Source organism: Haliotis rubra, unplaced genomic scaffold (genome assembly GCF_003918875.1).
Source record: "Haliotis rubra isolate DU_JTF1 unplaced genomic scaffold, ASM391887v1 Scf317, whole genome shotgun sequence".
NCBI classification, from domain to species: Eukaryota; Metazoa; Mollusca; class Gastropoda; order Lepetellida; family Haliotidae; genus Haliotis; species Haliotis rubra.
The window spans coordinates 479,206-499,961 of record NW_025766988.1 but is presented as its reverse complement, the minus strand read 5'-3'; the positions used below and the strand labels follow the sequence as shown (position 1 = coordinate 499,961).

The following is a 20,756-nucleotide window of genomic DNA, read 5'->3' as shown; positions in this document are numbered from 1 at the left end:
GATTTTTTCATATTGAAGGAAAATATAAATATATTGCAGTCATGTTCCTATTCAAGTTCTCATCATAATGGCAGGAAGAGTGACTTTTCACCCAGACCATATTTTGGTAAATATTTACATATGAGTGGGAAGCAGATATGTGCATGTTAGGTTCTGCAGAGGATTGTGGGATATCCGATATGTTATATTAATCAAATCACCATAGAAGCCAATCTTTTATCTTTATTTTTTGTGAGAAAACCCACGCTGTTCCCATGCTATGACAAAAGGGTGCTGGGCTGGAGGGAGCTGTAAGGTATGAGAGAAATATTGCTTCTTCAATAATACTTTGGTGCAAAATGGACCAGTTTCATTAGAAAATTGGAATCTGCTTCCTGGGCAATAAATAAATAACCTGAAACAGGAAATGAAGAAAAGAAATATTTTGATAATATCAGCAAGGTTTATACATTCTTATAATTCATGGAGAAGAACTGAGAGGCAGGCGAGGAAAATGTGTTTTTCATCGTTATTGAAGGATAGAGAATGTTTTCATTGTGTGGCCTGGTCGCCCCCAGGCAGGTCTCACTGATTCACGTCGGTGATGTAATTTACAACTGTTTAGTCCCAGGCAGAGAATAACGCTCACCGCACCTCTGTTTATGGAGCAGAAATTATGCTCATTAAAAACACTAATTAGAATTGATTCAACTGAATGTTGATGCCATATAATTAGTTCTTAGTATAATTGTTATGAGAAATTTTCATGAACATTTCATCATTATTTTCGATGTAAACAATGTTATTTCTAAATTTGTAAAATAAATATTGCTGTATGAATTGTAAGAGGCGGACATAATTAGCCTGATTATGTTCTTACTTGTTCAGTCATATACCTGTGATTCAAAACAATCAAAATGATTATCTATTATAATGACTAATGTTGATGGAACATTTAGCAAGTATTTCTGAAAATCTTACTTTCTAAATCAAATTTGGCAGTAATTTAGATCTCATAATGTTTTTTCCATTTGTCATCTGCATTATTTGCTTGTGAGCAATTCATATTTGGCTTGTGAATAATTGTGCTTTAATGTGGTTAGCAGTGAGTTCGGCTTCCATTTGGCTTGAGGCAAGTAGTCGTAAACTGCACAACACAGGAATATCCCCTGAAGGGGAAATCGGTTCTGAAGGCTGCCATGTTGTTTTATTGCCAGAACTAAGATACAGAAACTTTGAACTCTGTTCATGTAGCGGAAGTTGAAAGAAGACTACAAAAGAGAGTTATGCTTTATGTAGTATGATACGCTTAAAAAACAGACATTGCTGATGATATCTGGATGAAATTGGCTTTATGGAGTACATCAGTCAAAGATGTACTGTGGTATATATAGATTTAATGGACAAAACTGGAATAGGTTGTCTGGATGGTAGTATATTTGGGGATATATGTGTCAGTTGGTTTGCATATTACAAAACAAATGTTTTTGATTTTTAGTCAAAGTTGTTGATGAATATTGTCATATTTAGGAAAAGAGTGTTTAAAACAGAGCTTAAAAGTATTAATCTTTGACAAAAATTAGGGCACAAATAAGTTACGGAATATGCAAAAGTATAATTTTGGCATTTGAGTTTTATTTAGTTTTATTTAGGATAATGTTGACATAACTCCATCCTATCATTGTGTAAAGCTGTTTAATGTTAGGGAATTTCATTATATTTTCTGGCTTCAAATTCTGGTTGCAAGCAATAAAACATTTATTCTGTCACATGACAATTTTCATTTGTGTGATTAAGGCATGGAGTATTTTATAGCACTTCAAGGAAAATTACTTTATGTAAATTTACAGACTAGAAGAAAGAGAGGTAGAGATTTATCATGCAATAGCTGTTTAGGTCAATTATAGCATTACACAGTCATAATTGTCAGATTATCACCCATTGTTCTTTTACTACAATGGCAGCAATGAACAAATTTGGTGTCTGATTCGTTTAAGATTTGAAAGATCCTGACCTAATCCAATTTAACAGAGTGTTGTTTGTGTTTCAAAGGAGGGCAGTTTGATGGAGGTGTTTTGAACGAGGCAGACCTTCAGCCGGGTATTGTGTGACTTTGATGCAAGTGTGCCGGAAAGGGCGAAATATGGACTGGTTTAGATTCTGACTCATACTGGCAGCTCCATGATCCCGCCATACGTCATTAGATTTAGACGAGGGCTTGACTAAAACAGGAATAAAGACCTGTGAAATAGGGGACTGTAACGACCTGAGCCCATCTTCGCTGCGGAATTGCCACAGTTACTGCTGGATTGTAATGGAGGCTGTATAATGGCTCAAGGCCCAGTGTGGGGCCAGTTCCCATAGAATTAGGGGTCATTAGGTCTTTCACCAGCTCTGTTGGCCAGAGTTGGTCATTTCTCCTGCTGAATCTGATTTATTTAGCATCCATACAGGCCTTCGATTCTATCAGTGGGGCTCCTCGTTTTGGGCTATTTAATCATCTGAGTTGGTAATAATTGCTTTTATGAGCATGACCAGTGTGTGACTAAGAGAGCCCATCACCACATGGCCGTAATGTGTTTCTCCGGTCAGTACATCTGCATTTATAACAGAACACACCAACACTCTACTGTTACTTTTAAACGTCTGATGAGGAGAAGTCCTTTCACTTTGTCGGGAAATATACACTTTCCGGATTATTACCCTTTGTTTATTTAAGTGTTTGGTGCCAGCCTAGATTTTATTTCTACCATTTGATAACGTTATTTTATGATTTATTTTGTCATCTCTGATGAGAAGTTCTTTTACCTTGTCAGGAAATATACACTTTCTGGATTATTGCGTTTATTTAGATATTTGGTGCCAACCTACCGGTAGATTTTATCTACCATTTGATAAAGTTATTTTATGATTTATCCATTCGAATATTTTCACCTAGTGTGAATATACATATTGCTGCATCTGGAATGGGTAATGTTATAGTTCTTTTTGCTGTCTAATGACACATTCTCTGCATTACTCATTACAGGGAATTTCAAATACTTCATTTTTTAAATTTTATGATAAAAATGTTTTATTATTAAATTTTGCCAAAACTACTGGGGATTCAACTCCTTAATTTCAGTGTCTAATGACTAGGCAGCCTTCCATTCCCACTCCCAACAAAATGGCAACTGCCGTCTGCTTCAGTGCTGCCGTCTGTTACAGTGCTGCCGTCTGCTACATCTGCCTAAGGCAGACAACAGGACTTAGGTGTGAAATGCTTCAATTTTTAAAGCTTCCCTGTTCTGCAAAGTCCAGAGTGTTCTGTTGCACGGTCGTTCAGTGTCATCAATCAGTGTTTAGGGTGTGTTTGTAGCTTCAGTCATGAGCTCACATCTCTAACAAACTTAAAATTAATCATGTTCGTTCCATGTTTCAGGAGTTTGAGTGCGGGGTGCAGTTTGAGGGCTCCGAAAATTCCAAACAAGAATGGTCCTTCACGTTATATGACTTTGACGGGCATGGCAGAATCACTAAAGAGGTAGGTACAATGAAAATGTGATGTTTTTACCTTGATTCACTTCCAAATGAGTTCCCCATCCCACTGACAATGGTGAGTCTTTGTACATGTCAGATGCTTGTGAATGAACTATTTCTTGTCTTGGGGTAAATAGTATCCAATTTTGAGTTCCGAAATCGAGACAATTGATGGGATCATATTTCCGGAGCTGACAAATTTCTTAGTACCATGATGTGACAGGGAAGCCCAGCATTTATTTGTCATGACGGAGACCCAGGTTCGATTTCAAACAGGGGTACAATGTTTGAATGTTGGAATATTGTTGGAATATTGCTGGAATATTGCTAATAGATGCCTGAAACCATATGTGCTCATGATCTCACTCACTCACAGAACCAAGCTTTTCCAAATGAAGTCCACCATTCCACCATTTCTAGGGTAGATTTTCACAAGTCTCTAAGGCAATTATTAATTTACTGCAAATCATTCCTAGATTATTTAAATTAAGAACATATTACCCATTTAAAAGAATGGTGTGTCCATTTATCCATTTGTGCCTCTTATAAGGATGCAGTAACTATATATCCACAGATTCATAGTTCAGTAAACCCTTGCAGCAATCCATTTTAAGTTAATTCTCTTACACATCGAAATTTTTTTAAAAAATAAATGAAAATATCACATAAAACACAACAATAGGATGAAATGCCTGTACAAGCAGATTTTTGTCTGTGAAAAAAAGTGTAATCAGACAGAAATATAACACGTGTAAGATAATGTTGCCTAAGAGTAGGTCTTTAAAAGTTTTGAGAAGATTAAATGTATGTTGTTTGAAGTGTACCATTAAGCAGCATTCAGATCTAGAGTTAATATCAGGTGTTGAGTTTCAGAGATGGATTGTTTTATTAATTTGATATAGAAATGAGAACACTTTACGTTATGAGGCTGGAGCATTACAGAGGTCTTCCTAGAACTTTAACGGCGTGCTCATGTTCACTTGCTCATAGTCAGTGATATCCAAAATTATAATTTTTTTAATGTCTTGTTTCAAGTAGTTCAAAGGTATATAAAATGTCAACGAACTCCAATAAATAAAACCTATTAAATTCTTTTCGTACAGTCAATCTCACACATTTATTATTTTTGATAATCTGACCCTTCCCTTTGTAATGTTAGAGACATGTTTTCCAGTCAGTTTTTTAGTAAACATATCTTCCTGTTTTTATTATGATTGTTGTCTTCTATCTAAGAAAATCTCCGAGATCAAAGTACTGTATGTTACACCATGTATAATCCTTTAATACGATGATTACTTCCAATATTTGCCAAGAGACATAAAAGATCAAAGAATAAAATCCACTTTGTCTTCACATATTGTTTGGTAGACAAAAAGCAGTAGCATCATCCAGACGGGTGCGATACAGACTCCTTCACATCAAAAATAATAAAGTACAATACATAGAATGGGTTACAAGTAATTCTTCTAGCCAGGAAGGACTTAATTGTCATCCTGTAAGCTTTCATCCAAATACTATGTTGGGGAATACTGTAAACGAGTTTGTCTGATAACGAGCTTCATAAAGACAGCTTTACCCAGGAGAGACTAATATCAAAGGAAGGCTTGTGCTAGAACTTTCTCCAGATAATGTGTCTTCATATCAAATTTGGCGTAGCTGATCATTCCTATTTGAGTATAAGGGATATTGATAGGAAGCAAATTACTGTGTAAACCTCAAGGGTTTGTTGGTGTTGGTACTGGCGGGGGGGATCTCATACCGTCATCTATATTATGGAGGGATTCATCAGCCTCTAGATCATGTTGGCGATGTTGGACTGACGAGGTAGAAATTGTCAATGTCATACATTGGAAGTCTGGACTAATCAAGCCGGTGTTCGTTACGGGAATCTAATATAACATATTCGACTTAACTTGAAAGGGACTGGTAAACTGGCCTAACTGCCTTATATAAATATCTGTCCTTGTTACGTGATTATGTTAGTGTAGCCATCAGAACTTTAAGGTCAAACAGCAACACAAACAATATTGTGAAAGTAATGCTCGTGTTACCAAGACTACTGTAATGTGCATCTAAGACAGTTATATATTTATACTCAGTGTATAAACCACCAGTATTTCCTGTGGAGCCATGGAGTGAATGAGGTTAGTTTTACTCCGCTTTTAGCAATATTCCAGCAATATCATGGCTGGGGACACCAGAAATGGGCTTCACACACTGTACCCATGTGGGGAATCGAACCCGGGTCCTTGGCGTAACGAGTGAACGCCTTAACCACTAGGCTACCCCACCGCCCCTGTGTTGAAATAAACTATTTTAGTACAGTTATTGTTTTAATTGATTCTTTCATATGACTATAGTGATTGTTGTATTAAATGAGATGTTAAACTACATCTGAAATTTTATAAAATAGAAATTCTCAAATTTGAAAAATTTCAATTTTCTCAATTTGCCTACCAGTTGAACATAGTTCTAAATTCAGGTAAAATCTCTGGAGGTTATTTTTTGGTTTAAAAACCAAATAGCGCCAGTTCCACAAAGAAATCATATTGCAAGACTATCATCAGTGTTCGATACAGCATCATAGTTAAGATCACCATAACGCTACAAACACTTTGTTGAGCAGGATCCAGAGTTAGGTATGACCTTTCTCGAAAGCAGTGAAAATCTTGTTATTGCCCCTGAAATTGTCAAGCTAAATAAAAGTCCAATATGAGCAAGGGACTAGATGTTTCTGATTAAATGTAAACCAGGATTAAATCATTCTTAAGATGACCAACAAAAACAAGACAAGTTTCCTATAGTATAACAGCTTTGGTTTCGGACTGACCGTCACCACTGGAATGGACAGCTTCATTCAACTCGGCTGCAAATTGTGCGGAAACATCGGAAGGATAAACTGGTTACTCCTCTGTCAAATAGAAGCATGCTATAAGGTATCTCTCCTGCGATCACAAAGTCTGACTTTGTTACAGCCCGTATCGGCTCAGTCTCTTTGCAATGCTTCAAATAACCCTAAATTACCCCCAAAATGGACTGCAAATATGTTCTTTGGCTGCACCAAATCGCCTCGTCTGCTGCGAGGATAGCAATGTTCACATTTCTTTTCCATTTGTGTTTGAAGTAAGAGACCTCCGTTATCAGTTGGTGCTCATGCTTGCCAAGCTAAAACTGATATATTGCAGGAGTTTGCTTTTAGACAAGCAGATCAGGAATCGGATATGGACTGAATGGAATATAAACTCTGGGGATCGAAAATTTAAGCTTGTGTTTCACAGAATTCGGTTTGTGTAATTGGTATGTTCTGGAACTGTGAGAGTCCAGATGGAATGGCAGGCTTTAAGGATTGAAATGGCGGATTAGTAGGAAGAACGGTCCCAGTTAGATTCACATTGGAATCATTGCATAAGGCTTGATTCTTGTGTGCAACAAATAGTCGTAGTAATTGTATAGACACAAATTGGTTCTCAAATAATACAAGAGTTTGTAACTGTGGAAGAAAATTATGTATATGGGGCTCGTGTTTTATAACGCAACAGCAAACTGTATTTGTAGTGGTTATGTCAATATATATTTCCTTCTGCCAAATATTTTCTATTACCCATTATCACAAATGTCAAATATAGAGGACAGATTTAATTTACCAAAATATATTTATCAAAATAAGACAAAATATTGTCCAACAAATCATGCAACACTAATTGTGAATCAAATCTTGATTATTTATTCTTTTGGCCTTATCATATTAAAAATAGTATTTGTACTAGCAAAATTAAGTTAATGACACATTTAAATTCCCATTTTATTGTTGGTCATACAGGAAGTTAATGGCCTTTAATAGTTATCTATACTAGTGGTTACTCACTAAGAAGTGAAGGTTCGACTCCCCACATGGGGTGGGCACTGTGATATTGCTGGGATATGGAAAAAATTAAACTCACTCACTATTCCTAAGAAAGGGATTACAATTTCATTAGTATTTTAATTGTATCATTAAATAAACATATTGCCGTGTCATAGCCTAATGTACTTCATGCTGTTGAAGGACGGTGGGGTAGCCTAGTGGTTAAAGTGTTCGCTCGTCACACCAAAGACCCGGGTTCGATTCCCCACATGGGTATAATGTGTGAAGCCCATTTCTGGTGTCCCCCGCCATGATATTGCTGGAATATTGCTAAAAGCGGCGTAAAACCCAACTCACTCACTCACTCACTTATGCTGTTGACCATTGGTTTACTGGCCCAGAATGACTGTATACAGGCTGTCATGATGTAGCGATTTTTATCACTCCCTTGCTGTGATGCGGTATGACAGACAACAAAATAGCAATTTGGAATATATATGTAACTTTTGTCAAGCAATAACTGAAAGAGACATAAGATTATTAAATGTAATTGATTCCGACACAGAGTAAGTAAACACAGCAATAAAAGTGTTAATCAGATTATCAACCAATCAGCATATGTCTGTCTCTCGACATCAACACATAAGAAAACGATTACAATTTCCAAGTGCAGCAGGAAACTGAGAGAGTCTCCTCTGCCCTGTGAGATGTCTGGGGTCAGGTTGTATGTCTCAACTGGTGGGTTGAGTGTGGAAGGTTAGGCTAAGTCAGACTGTTATCACATGTATAGTGAAGAACATCAACACTATCAAATACCTTGTATTTCCTGATGTGCCTCTTCTCACAGCTGATTGGCTGGGAGACAGGATGAGGGAATCATGGGAGTTGACTGGTCATCTACTCTTGGGGCCTTGATAAGGAAGAATATATCTGGGTTGGGGTCTGTGGAAGGGGGGAGGGTTTGGAGGGGGGACAAGAAGGTGTAGGGTATACTTGTAGGTAAACAACATATTTGGAATGTTAATGACTATGCCTTTACTTTAGAGTGGTTGATAACTGGATTGTCTGGTCCAGACTCGATTATTTACAGACCGCCGTCATATAGCTGGAATATTGCTGAGTGCGTCGTGAAACTAAACTCACTCACTCACTACTTTAGAGTGACTACCTGGATTAGGTGTAAGGTTCAGTCACTTGGTTGTACGTCATTGTTTTCCCAGTGTATGAATTGTTGCTCATAGTTTCAATCACTTGATTGTCTGGTCCAGATGCGATTACTTACAGATGAATGTCATTTAGCTTGAATATTGCTGAGGTGCATTGTCAACAAACAAACAACATCAGCAGAAGAGTATGACCCCCAAAACCTCCAATTTCTCATTGCAGTGTTCAGTATGACCTTCTGTGAAGGTCGGAACTCACAACTGATTCTGTCAATTTAAAAAAATATATTTTCACCGTCATAGGAAAAAGCCAGTCTATCAGGTATTAGTTGGTACATGATGTTGGTATCAATGATATGCCTAACAGATGATATTGGTGTAAGTATTAATGATATACCAAACTGAGTGAGTGAGATTAGTTTTACGCAGCTTTTAGCAATATTTAAAGCAAAATCATAGGGGGGGATGCCAGAAATGGGCTTTTCACATTATAGACCAAACAGATGATATTGATATTGGTATGATAATATACAAAGCCCATGATATTGGTATTTTTATTAATGATATACTAAACAGATGATATTGGTATTTGTAAACATTTGACTACGCATGACAAAACTAGGATGGTCTGAGTCTGCCAGATGTTTCGTAACCGCTGATCCCTCACCTCATCAGGGCCCATTCTGCTGTGTGTATTCGTGTACCTTGATGATCAGGGCTATCTATAAGGGAAGGTGATGAAAGGCATGCTCCCATCTTCCCCGTTAACTCCCTTCTGTCAGTAACTCCTCACCTCTCCTGATGTCTAGCACATTTGGAAATATAGTTAACTTTGTGCTTGAAGAGTTCCATATGGAACCAACTCCAGCAGTCCCAGCACATGGGTGTTAAAGCCTCACATATGAGGTGTTATGAAAGTGTGTGTTATTGACGTTTACAGGTTATAGATATACTGATCTATGTAAATACTGAACTTATGGGGATATCTGACAAAAACTGGTTTACTTTCATCATCAAAATTGGTTTGAAATGTAGGTTTGTTTTGTTTTATCATTTGAATTATAATCCTTGTATTATGGTCTTAATAATGTTATTTAAGAGGATGGGTCCCTTATGTCCTGTTCAAAGGTCATATTGTTATGATATACCAACCTTGGGACTTTCAGGGGTGGAAATAACCCATTGCCCGACGTCCGAGTCCAGTGCTTTTTTCTGTGGGGCAAGCAAATTTGTATATCACGCTGTACCGCTGTACAGTTGACTTTCCAGTGATAATAATGGTGTTTACTTAAAAAATCAATAAGAAAACGTCCGGTATAGTGGAAAAATTATCAGGGCAAGTGATTTTACATGAGCCACTGTACCGGAGTACACTAGCAATTTTAAAGTTATTTCCACCCCTGGACTTTACTCTTCTTTAGTCAACAGTGTTGTCCTTATGAGAACCAATAGTATAAAGTCTTTATATGATTTTAAAGTTAAAACTTTCTCTATGCATTATCTTATTTCACTATATATTTGTTTCAGGATCTAGCCAGCTTACTCAAAGCTCTGTACGATGCTGTGGGATCCTCGATCAAGTTGCCACCAAACGGCACGAAGACGCTGAAGCTACGTCTGACAGTAGGCCAGGATAATACTCAGATTCAGGTACAGAGGGCCTCTCCCACAAAGGGAAAGGAGAACGGAAAGTCAAAAGAAAGCAAAACCAAAGACTCAATCAGAATCAAAGAATTGTCGAAACTGAATAACTTTATGCAGCCAGGCTCTGCAAAAGTGAACAATGAGACCCAGAGTGCGGCAGCAGTAACTGGAACAAAGACTACGACAACTACAACGACGACGACTCGCAACCAGTTGAGTCTGGAGGACCAGCAGCAGTTGGTGGAGCTGGTACAGGAAAACATGGAGAGGAACCACATTAAACAGCTCAGGTACGTCTCTCTCTCCGATCAGCCGCCTCTGTGGTGTAGTGGTTAGAGCGTCCGCCCGGAGAGCGGAAGGTCGCGTCCGATCCCCGACCGCGTCATGCCAAAAGACTTTAAAATATGGTACTTGTTGGTCCCTGCCTGGCGCTCGGCATTAATGGATACAACAAGGACTGGTCGGCTCGGAGTCAGTATAATGTGTCTGAGTGGGGTATTCATGCTTCACTGCGTCATGGTATCTCAGTGGGCAAGCACTATAAAACCAGCTTCAGTCTGGGCTAGTACAAGCAGCCGCACTTGCACATACACATACGCGCATGCACGTTGTCATATGAGTGAAATATTCTCAATCACGACGTTAAACCCAATTTCACCTCACCTCACCTCACCTCACCTCACCTCACCTCTCTCCGATCATCAGGATCACATCAAGCTGTTACCTATGTTCCATGATATAAGGGGTATCACATGGTAGGTAGTATCTTCTTAAACCAAGGGATCACATGATCAGTAGGATCACATTATTCAGTTCGTTAAGTTCTTTGATACAAGGGGTATCAGATGATCGGTAGCATGTAATCAAACAGTTCAGAGTGCCTATTATCAAGGGATCATATGATCAGTAGGATCACATCAAATATGTCATGTAGATCACGTCAAATATGTCATGTAGATCACGTCAAATATGTCATGTAGATCATGTCAAATATGTCATGTAGATCACAAACAGTTCATGTAGATCACACACTGCAAAATATTGGGGAATCACATGATCTGTAAGATCACATCGAACAGTTCACATTCATCACACTCTGCGAATTCAGGGAATCATATGATCATTAGGATCACATCAGACGGTTCACATGTGTCACACTTGTAGTAGGTGATCTTGGTAGCAGTCGGATCATATCACACAGTTTACGCACATCACACACAGTGAGAACAATCAGTGGCTTCCTAGAAATCATCTGGGATGTGTCACAAAGAGTGCATATTTTTATGATCAGATTAAACAGTTAAAACAGGGCATGATTGTTGATGGCCTGAAATGTCCCCTTGAATATCATCAACATCCATGGCAGGTTAAATCTGTATGGTCTAAGCTACACATATTCACACACGATATGTGATGAGTCCCAGTCATCACAATCAAACACTTATGATTGTGACAGTCACAACACTGGCAGGTTAAAAATTACATAAATCCCAGTCACACGATCCTTTGTGAGTGACAGTCACGATGTCATATGTTCACACGATCTGTAATGAATGTCGGTCACATGATCTTTGATGAGTGTCAGTCACATGATCTGTAATGAGTGAGGGTCAAAGACTAGAAGAATTACATAAGTAACGATATCACATGTTCACACGATCTGTAATGAATATCAGTCACATGATCTGTTATGAAAGAAAGTGAAAGACTCAATGAGTTAGATTAGTAATGATGTCTGTGGTTGTGGAATGGTGTCCGATAGATTGTGTGGATAATTAGAGATCAAATACAAGACACACAGGTAACGCGATCAGTATCAGGTGTTGGAGAGACACAATGCTTTTAGTCGGAGAACTGTTATGTCGCCTGTCACGTGATTCCTGATATCCCAGGATGGGTACTAGTCATTTCAGTCTTCAGTCAGAGAGGCTACATCAAGCAGCTCAGTTCACCAAGTAGTAACTACAAGTTCATTACCAATCTCGATTACTCTGGATACAGAGGTATGGATTTCATCCTTAAATCTACATATATTACTGTTACTTGCTATGTAGCTGGATGGATGGCAGTGGGGTTGTCATGGAGGGGGGATAGTTGGCAGCGGAGAAGTGTTGGCTAGGGTAGTGTCAGAGGGGAGGGGTGGGAGTAAATTTGTCAGGGGGTAGGGACGACAGTAAGTAAATTGATATGAATGAGTGAGATGGGAGTTGGAGTTTCTTTTTGTTCAAACTGCTGTGTTAGCGTCTCTCTTTCTCTCTTTCAATCTCTCGATCTCTCTCTCAAGTGTGTGCGTCTCCCCTTTCTCAATAAGCTGTATCTGCCCCTAGTTAGTATAGTAGGCTAGGTGTGTTCTCAAGTCTTGGTTGATATTTGATGCATTTCTTTAATTATTGATACAATAGGTTCATAAATATTCATTTGCTGTGAATATTTTCAGTGTTCAACCTGCATGTGATTATCAGTGTTTATACACCATGTACAGGCTTAAACTCCAATTTACAACTCGCTCATTCAATCCACGAGTTCGCCCACCCAGCTCCATATATTTAGTCACATGGTAGATGATTAGGTGTTTACTGTGCAACTATCCAGGAAAGATCACCCTTGTAGAATTCACTGGAGTTATCTCCCCTTTCCCTAGACGGACATCACCGTCTGTATCACCAGTAGTGACCTTTGTCTCTGTTATCCCAGTTTCCCCAGTAGAAAGGTCAGGGAGTAGATGCCCTTGTTCATATTGACTTCGGTGTCCGTCTGTTTAATATTCAAACAATACTTTATCGTCACCCGATATTTAGGAATACATGCTTCAAGATATAATGGACGAATATTGTCTTTTAATGAAATTTGATTATTCTAACCCACAAATCATTATCAAAAGAAACATAAAAGCATATATCTGAAAAAAAGTTGATACAGTAATGATACAGAATTTACTTATCAATTTAATATCAAATATGAAATATATGAACACAGGCTACATGAGACTGACTTACAACAGGACGTTTATGTAGAAGGCTCTAGTCAACTCAGATGTATTCGTCTTTTGAGAGCCAATTACTATTTGGACTAGCTGACATGATCAGAATACAGGGGTCTGACACACGCTGTTAGTTTCATTGTTGAACATCGTTGTTTGGTCTTGTTAGTGTCGCTAGACATTGCCACATCGGAGGGAGGGCTAACGAACTTCGCTCATTAGACTTGGCCACTAATGAGGCAGTGCTGTTACAGATGCTGTTACACTGCCCCTTGGAGGATTGAGCAGGGCGGCCGAGGTTGTGATGTAATCAGGCTAAAGAACAGGCAATTCCTAGGATGAGAGAGCCACAGCATTGATTTTAGTTTGGGCTGAACTTGAAAATTAAAAATCTAATCATTTGATTTTATCAGTTGAGGAGTGAACCTAACTCAAACACATTTCCTGAAATATTAATATCATAGATTTATCAATACTCATTGTAAGGACCATGAATATTTAACAGTCATTCAAAACAGTTCCATTGTTATACAAACACATTTATCATTTAAAATGTCAAATGACAGGCAAATATGGTAATTCATTTAATAACAGAACTTTAAAAATGTATGTCAGAAAAAAAGCTTGAAAGAGGATAAAAATATCATGGCACATTGTAGTGGATTTGATGTTGCCAAGGATAAGTTAGGTAATCGTTTATGTGTATGTGGTGTAATGGCATATGGAATATGTGAATAGTTTCAGCCATGTGTGTTTGACATGTGTCACACTTCCATATGGTGAAGGCTTGCAGGCTTATATCACATATGTTTCTATGTGATCACGTCTGTATCACATGTCTGCTGGTACAGCAGCTCTAACCTCACGTTTCCATTTGTTGTAAGATGCAGACAACAATGTGATCATGCAATATATAAATTAACTCAATGGTTGAAACCATACGTCAGTGCACTGATGCATTGTGAGTTTTCATGCGATGATGATCTAAACAACATTTTTTCATTTTTTACACATGCTAATATGAATTACTTGCTACTCTTTCAATGAGCATTTTTCTCAGTCAAATGTTGAAAAATATGTTTAATAAGTATTTTAAGTTCATAACTAAAACTAGCAATCACAACTTGTTTATGCATTAGATTTTCCTTTCAAACCTGCTGTGAATCCGTGAAGGTCCGGGTTAGAATTGATCTTCAGTAACCCATGCTTGTCGTAAGAGGCAACTAATGGGATCGGGTTGGGCAGGCTTGTTAACTTGGCTCACACATGTCATTGTATCCCAATTCCGTAGATTGATGCTCATGCTGTTGATCACTGGATTGTCTGGTCCAGACTCGATTATTTACAGACTGCCGCCATACAGCTGGAATATTGCTGAGTGTGGTGTAAAACTAAACTCACTCTCTCAAACCTGCTCTGAAATATTTATTGTCAAGGACTTTCTAAATATTTTGATAATATGCTATATGTATCGTATCATGACCAATGTATGATGATACATATAGTATTGACTGATGTATTGTTTCACTGCTGTTCTCAGTGTATCCAAGGCAGGCAGGATTTATCGTGAAGTGAATTTCGCACTTGGCTGGTGGCTTTGTTTTGACTTGGTGGCAGCTATGGTATGTCTGTCTGGCAGACATCTATCTTATCTGGCAGACATTAGTCATTAGAGTCAGCATCCAGTTGGCACTGACCTTTGGTCAACTTATTGGTTTTGTAGTGAAATACGAGCTAGGGTGTATCTTACCATGGAGCTGTGTAGTGACATGCGAGCTATATCTGACCAGGGAATGTGGAGAAGATACCCTGGTGATGGTGGGGAGAGTGTTGTTACTGCCGTGTCTTGAGATGAGGGGAAGGGGTGTGGTAGCTGGGGGTGGGGTGTGCTGGAATTGGTTCCACACTGGCACAGTAATATACGTAATTAAATGTGGATCAGATAACCCATACAACATTGGTGACATTTCAACATAATGACAACTTAGTCATTAATTGTGTATATAAATAAAGTGTTCATTTATTTAAGGCTAGCTAATTCAATTTATATTTTACAGGTTTTCCTTGACAGTAAGGAAAAACACAGAAAACAAAATGATATATCAGTACTTGAAATAAAAGCTTGATTTTTTCAATTCTGAATATCGATATATACATGAACAGCTTGTCTGTAAATCAGGAAATATTTTGCGTCTTTACTTTGAAAATATTGTCTCGAGGGAGAAATATTTCTCCTGATCAGATACATCAGCATGGTACAGTTGTATCAATATTTTCTAAGGTATGTTGCTGATGAAGGTAGAGGCGGACTGTTTACTGTCAACAGATGCGGACTCTGATCAGATAAGACTGATTGGAACTATGGTTCTGATTATAATATTTCCTGTGGATAACGAAACATGTTTGGGGAGGAATCCCCAGGTATGCAGCCCCTAGGGAGTAGGCTTGTTGATCAAAGACAGGAAGATCATGGGTAAACATGGAAGGGTGAGGGTGGGAGGGAGAGGCAGGTGGAGGATGCTGGAATGTTGTTAGGGGCTAGGGATGGCAGGAGAGGGCATATCCAGGGGTAGTGGGGTGGTATGAAGGGAATGGATTGGGGTCGGGTTGTCGTGGATGGGGGATGGTTGGCAGTAGGGTTGAGGAGTGGGGATGATTGGCAGTGGAGACTATGTTGAGTAGGGTAGTGAAGGGGTGGGGAGTAAGATTTTCGGGGGGATAGGGATGACAGGGAGTGTATGAGGAGTATGGTGGCATGAAAGGACAGAAGGCAGTAGGGTTGACATGGAGGGGATGGTTGGCAGTGGGGTTGACATGGAGGGGGATGGTTGGCAGTGGGGTTGACATGGAGGGGGATGGTTGGCAGTGGGGTTGACATGGAGGGGATGGTTGGCAGTGGGGTTGACATGGAGGGGATGGTTGGCAGTGGGGTTGACATGGAGGGGGATGGTTGGCAGTGGGGTTGACATGGAGGGGATGGTTGGCAGTGGGGTTGACATGGAGGGATGGGGCAGTGGGGTTGACATGGAGGGGGGCAGTGGGGGTTGACATGGAGGGGATGGTTGGCAGTGGGGTTGACATGGAGGGGGGATGGTTGGCAGTGGGGTTGACATGGAGGGGGATGGTTGGCAGTGGAGACTATGTTTAGCAGGGTAATGAGTGAGTGAGTTTAGTTTTACGCCTCAAGCAGGGTAATGTCACAGGATGGGTGGGAATATGGTGGGCAAAGAAACTGCGAATGATGATAGAATATATACAAGGGGAATAACAGGATTGGTTGTGTGGGATTGTTGGGAGTAGATGCTTATATAAGTAGAAAGAAGGGATTGGATAGCCTGAAACATAAATAACAAAAAAACTCAAGGCAAGTTAAGTCTTTTGCATGGCTTTAGACTAACACATAGTCTATAAAATATCCATTACATAATGCGTATTTCTAAAAGTCCAGATTTCACATGCTTGAAGAGATAGTCTGGTATCCTTTTTATTATATTTTTTGAACAACTGTTTCAAAAGCACCTTCAAATATTTCATTTCCGAAACAAGAAAAGTGTCGGGAGGGGGAACTGGGGTAAATACACCGGGGGAGTAGGTTCACTGGAGAAGGGAGGGGAGGCAGTTCAGGGGATTGTGGCGGACAGGTTGGGACGTCTGCTCAACATGGCCTGTGAAGCCTAATGAGCATTCCTGCCTTATGTCTGTTCCTACCAATGCTACACATTTGGTGGGGGAGGGAGAGTTCAGGCCAGTGTTGTTGATGAGCTCAGGATGGAACTGTTCCTCTTCACTGACAGTCTGCACTTGTCCAAGTCTGCTGCCATCATGAGATAGGTCTTTCTCGCCAGTCAGCCTTCAGACTTCTGACAGAGAGGTCACACAGTTCTAGACTCTGATATCTTCACTTGTTGGCTCTGAATTTGCTTGTTTCCCTCCACTGACTATAGACATCAGGATGCGGATTTAGTTACTCACTGAGAATGGGATCCTTGTATGTATGAACAGTTTGGTTCTTAACTTACTGTGGTAAATATGTTTATCTTCTCATGGTTGTAGGGGTGGTTGAGTAGCCTGGTGGTTAAAGCGTTTGCTCGTCACGCCAAAGCCCCGGTTTCGATTCCCCACATGGGTACAAAGTGCAAAGCCCATTTCTGGTGTCCCCGCCGTGATATTGCTGGAATATTCCTAAAAGCGGTGTAAAACCATACTCACTCACTCTTATGGCTGTATTTTGTTTCTTTCTGTCAATTTGTTTGTTGATATGATGTTAATATGTTGATGTTGTTTTTCAGACGTCACCACAGCGACTGTCGTAACATGATGGATCATCAGCACCACCACAAGCGTCGTCATAGAAACCATTGCTCACATGAAGATCGACCAAAAGAGAGTCAGGATCGAAGGAACTACTACCTTGACCTTGCTGGGGTGGAGAACAATACGTCAAAGTTTCAGAATAATCCTACCGTGCCCACAGCAGGATCGGGTTTTGTGCAAACTGGCCACCACAGGTCAAGGTCACATGATGTGACCAAAAAATTTGACAATGTGAAAAGAGAATCTGAACGCTTAGCAAAACATTTAGAAGGTTCAAAACCTGACCACCCAAGGTCAAGGTCATTTGACCCCCAGGAAAAAACGGCTGTATGTTCCCCGAAAGGACATTCGAAAAACCCCTCCTCCCCTCACAAGCACAGCAGCAAGTTCCGACCGGTTAGCCTACCAGCACATGTGCCCGCTACAGTGTCGCCCCATTACCATCGGCGCCATCGACACAGAGAGAAGGACCATGGACTGGCAATGCAACAAGTTGCAGAGTGGATTGAACGGGAGCACGCATGGGAGATGGAGGGAGAGCACGTGATGGTGCAGCGTCATGAACATCACCACATACATGAGCATCACCATCACCATCACTACCATCACTATTATGAAGCATGACAACCAGCCCGCCCACGGAAGAGAACATGCAACAGACTCAACAAAAATAAATATTTATTTTTTTTGTGCATTTAAGCACTGCCATATTGGCCAGTGAGATCTTCATAACGAGATCACATGCATTTCTTACTACTTTTTCGCCACAATGCAACCGTTGAGTCTCTGTACAAAAACACTCTGCCAGTCCTCAAAAGGGCAACATGAAATCCCATGATGCATTTGTGAAGTGACATCACTTCCTGTCTGGAACAGGGAAGACTTTTTGTGTTGTCATTATGACGTGGGTTACTGCCTTCTTGATTCTGATTGGCCGAAAGTGACCTTGACTTTGGCCACTGCTTGTGTTCTGGGCATGAGCAGAATGGCTCAATCTACCTCTTGCAAGATTATGTTTCTATTCTCGTTTGCTAGCATTCACGCCAGTTGTACAGAAACCGGACATGTGAATATTGTACATTATGTATGTAGTCTATATTTATGCACTCAACTTCAGTATCAACTATACCTCGGCCTATTGCTAGTCAGGGTGTATATTTTTGGCCGAGATCGTTATTGAAAAATATGTTGTGTGAAAAATGTGCATGTACAAAGGAACAACTTACTTCAATGGATATTTGTGCAGCCAATCCCCGGACGATATGTTGTGAACTGTTGTAAAACTAAGTACAAAGTTCTGAGGGAAATCCAATTTTGTTGATTATCTTCAAGAGGTGTAAATTGCCTTCTGAGTTTACATGCAAAGTTGATCGTTTTGTTAAGATAAAATCTAATCATGATATTTGATGACCCCATTTACTGCCGTTAATGGTTTGAAGGCATAATCCAAATTGTTGTGTAATCGTTTAGAGGTACACCTTTCCATATTGGAGACGTCACAAGGTTATGTTTGTTATGGAATATGTTCATGCAATGCCTGAGTTAAAGAAATGTCATGTAGTTGGATTGTGAAGTCTGTTTCAATCTCAAGAGGCCAGTCTGTTCGTAGTCCCAGTGATAACAAAGTTGTAACAAACTGGGCTTCGTCTCTGAATAATTACATCCCATTGCGAGCATTATGATAGTCATGTTTCAGCTGTTTTACAAATGTTTCATCACTTTGCTTCCTGAATGTAGACTGTTCAATCTCCTGTATAATATTGGGCCACATCTAATTATTGTGTTTTCATCATTTTCTTTGTTAATTTAATCAGTTTCATATTTCCATAGTAACAAACACAATGTGTGAATGCTGTACTTCACTGTAATATTTGAAACAAACCTATACAAGGCTGTAGTCACATGTGCTGGAGATGAGATTATTTAAGTGAATATTTGAGAATTCCTGCTCAAAATTGTGTTGTCTGTGTATCAGAAAACTGACTTCATTCAACAGGAATAGACACAGCCCAACCAACCGAAGCACTGATTTCTCAGTAAGTCCAGGATTCTATTCTTTAACATATCTTTTTGAATTCAAATTAACTAATCAAAATTGCTTATAGTTTGAAACAAACATTGAAAAACAATTTCCACAGATGCAGATTAGAATAAGTTTTGATTGTTGAGTTATTTCATTTTCACAAAATGGTGGTCTCTTTCAGCATCTGTAACAATAGCCTTGATTGGCTGACTACTAACTAGAGAACTAGGGTGCTCATTTTTGATTGGCTGTTGTTCTGCCTGGTCTATGTAGTGATTTTTCTTCCTGGTTTGAAAGGTATGTGTTTTGATGCTTTAATATTGGTTCCAGACTGTCTGGATGTAAGCACAGGATACCATTCTGTGTGTCGGTGTAGATTCTCCATCTTCAACTCTTAGCATATTTCTAAAAACTCAGATTATTAAAAAATTCAGATTATTATCCTTTCATGCTGGCCACAAGATCAGAATAGAACATGAAGTCAGAGACCATATAATACATGGTCTCTGATGAAATGTTTTGAAATTTAAGAACTAATTAATCATTCATATATATATATATTATGAGAATGGTTTTACTAAGCATTAGAACATTTCCTATTTCAGTTCATAACTTGGCAAAACATACACAGAAATGGTATTATTTAGTTTGAATATTTTGTAAAAATATTGCAAGATGAAAGAATTTTGTAATTGATAGAATCAGGCTGTGTTGAGGAATCATTATTCCTGATACAGTCGCACAACATAGGTATTTTGACTGAGGTTGTTGATGCACATTGTATAGAATTGATGATGGAAGATTCAGTGAGAGAGAGGCACCTCCTCGGTTTGTGTACTACAGACTGTTTATAATACCCTTGTACTCACAATCTACCAGAAAAAATAAAAGGTTTTGTTGACATCCAATTCAGTGTTTACTTCTGCTAAATCTTACAATTATATAGGCTGGACAGCTGATATATAACAGTAAAATACCTACTCCATTTTCTGTATGACAGAGTCAGTGAGCGAGTTTTGTGTTTACGCCGTGTTTAGCAATATTCCAGCAATATCACAGCAGAGGGCACCAGAAATGGGCTTCATACATCGTACAAATGTGGGGAATTGAAATCAGGTCTTCACTATTCGTGGATGTATTGCATAACTTGTTTATACATCAGGATACAGGTTAAATCAACAATCACTATACATGGATGTATTGTATACCTCATTTATACATCAGGATACAGGTTAAATCAACAATCACTATACATGGATGTATTGTATAACTCATCAATACATCAGGATA

At 39.1% G+C, this 20,756-nt stretch overlaps 1 protein-coding gene across 3 annotated transcripts in view; it reads left to right on the top strand.

Moving 5' to 3' along the window:
• LOC124283477 (protein naked cuticle homolog 2-like) overlaps positions 1 to 20,374 on the top strand; it is a 123,505-nt gene extending 103,131 nt beyond the window's left edge. For all 3 annotated transcript variants that reach the window (XM_046719540.1, XM_046719539.1, XM_046719541.1), the window contains 3 exons: positions 3,401 to 3,502; positions 10,033 to 10,439; positions 17,419 to 20,374. In XM_046719540.1, coding sequence (XP_046575496.1) covers positions 3,401 to 3,502; positions 10,033 to 10,439; positions 17,419 to 18,067 — 1,158 coding nt within the window. In that variant the 3' untranslated portion in view covers positions 18,068 to 20,374. The remainder of the gene's footprint in view (positions 1 to 3,400; positions 3,503 to 10,032; positions 10,440 to 17,418) is intronic.
• The last annotated feature ends 382 nt before the right edge of the window (positions 20,375 to 20,756 follow it).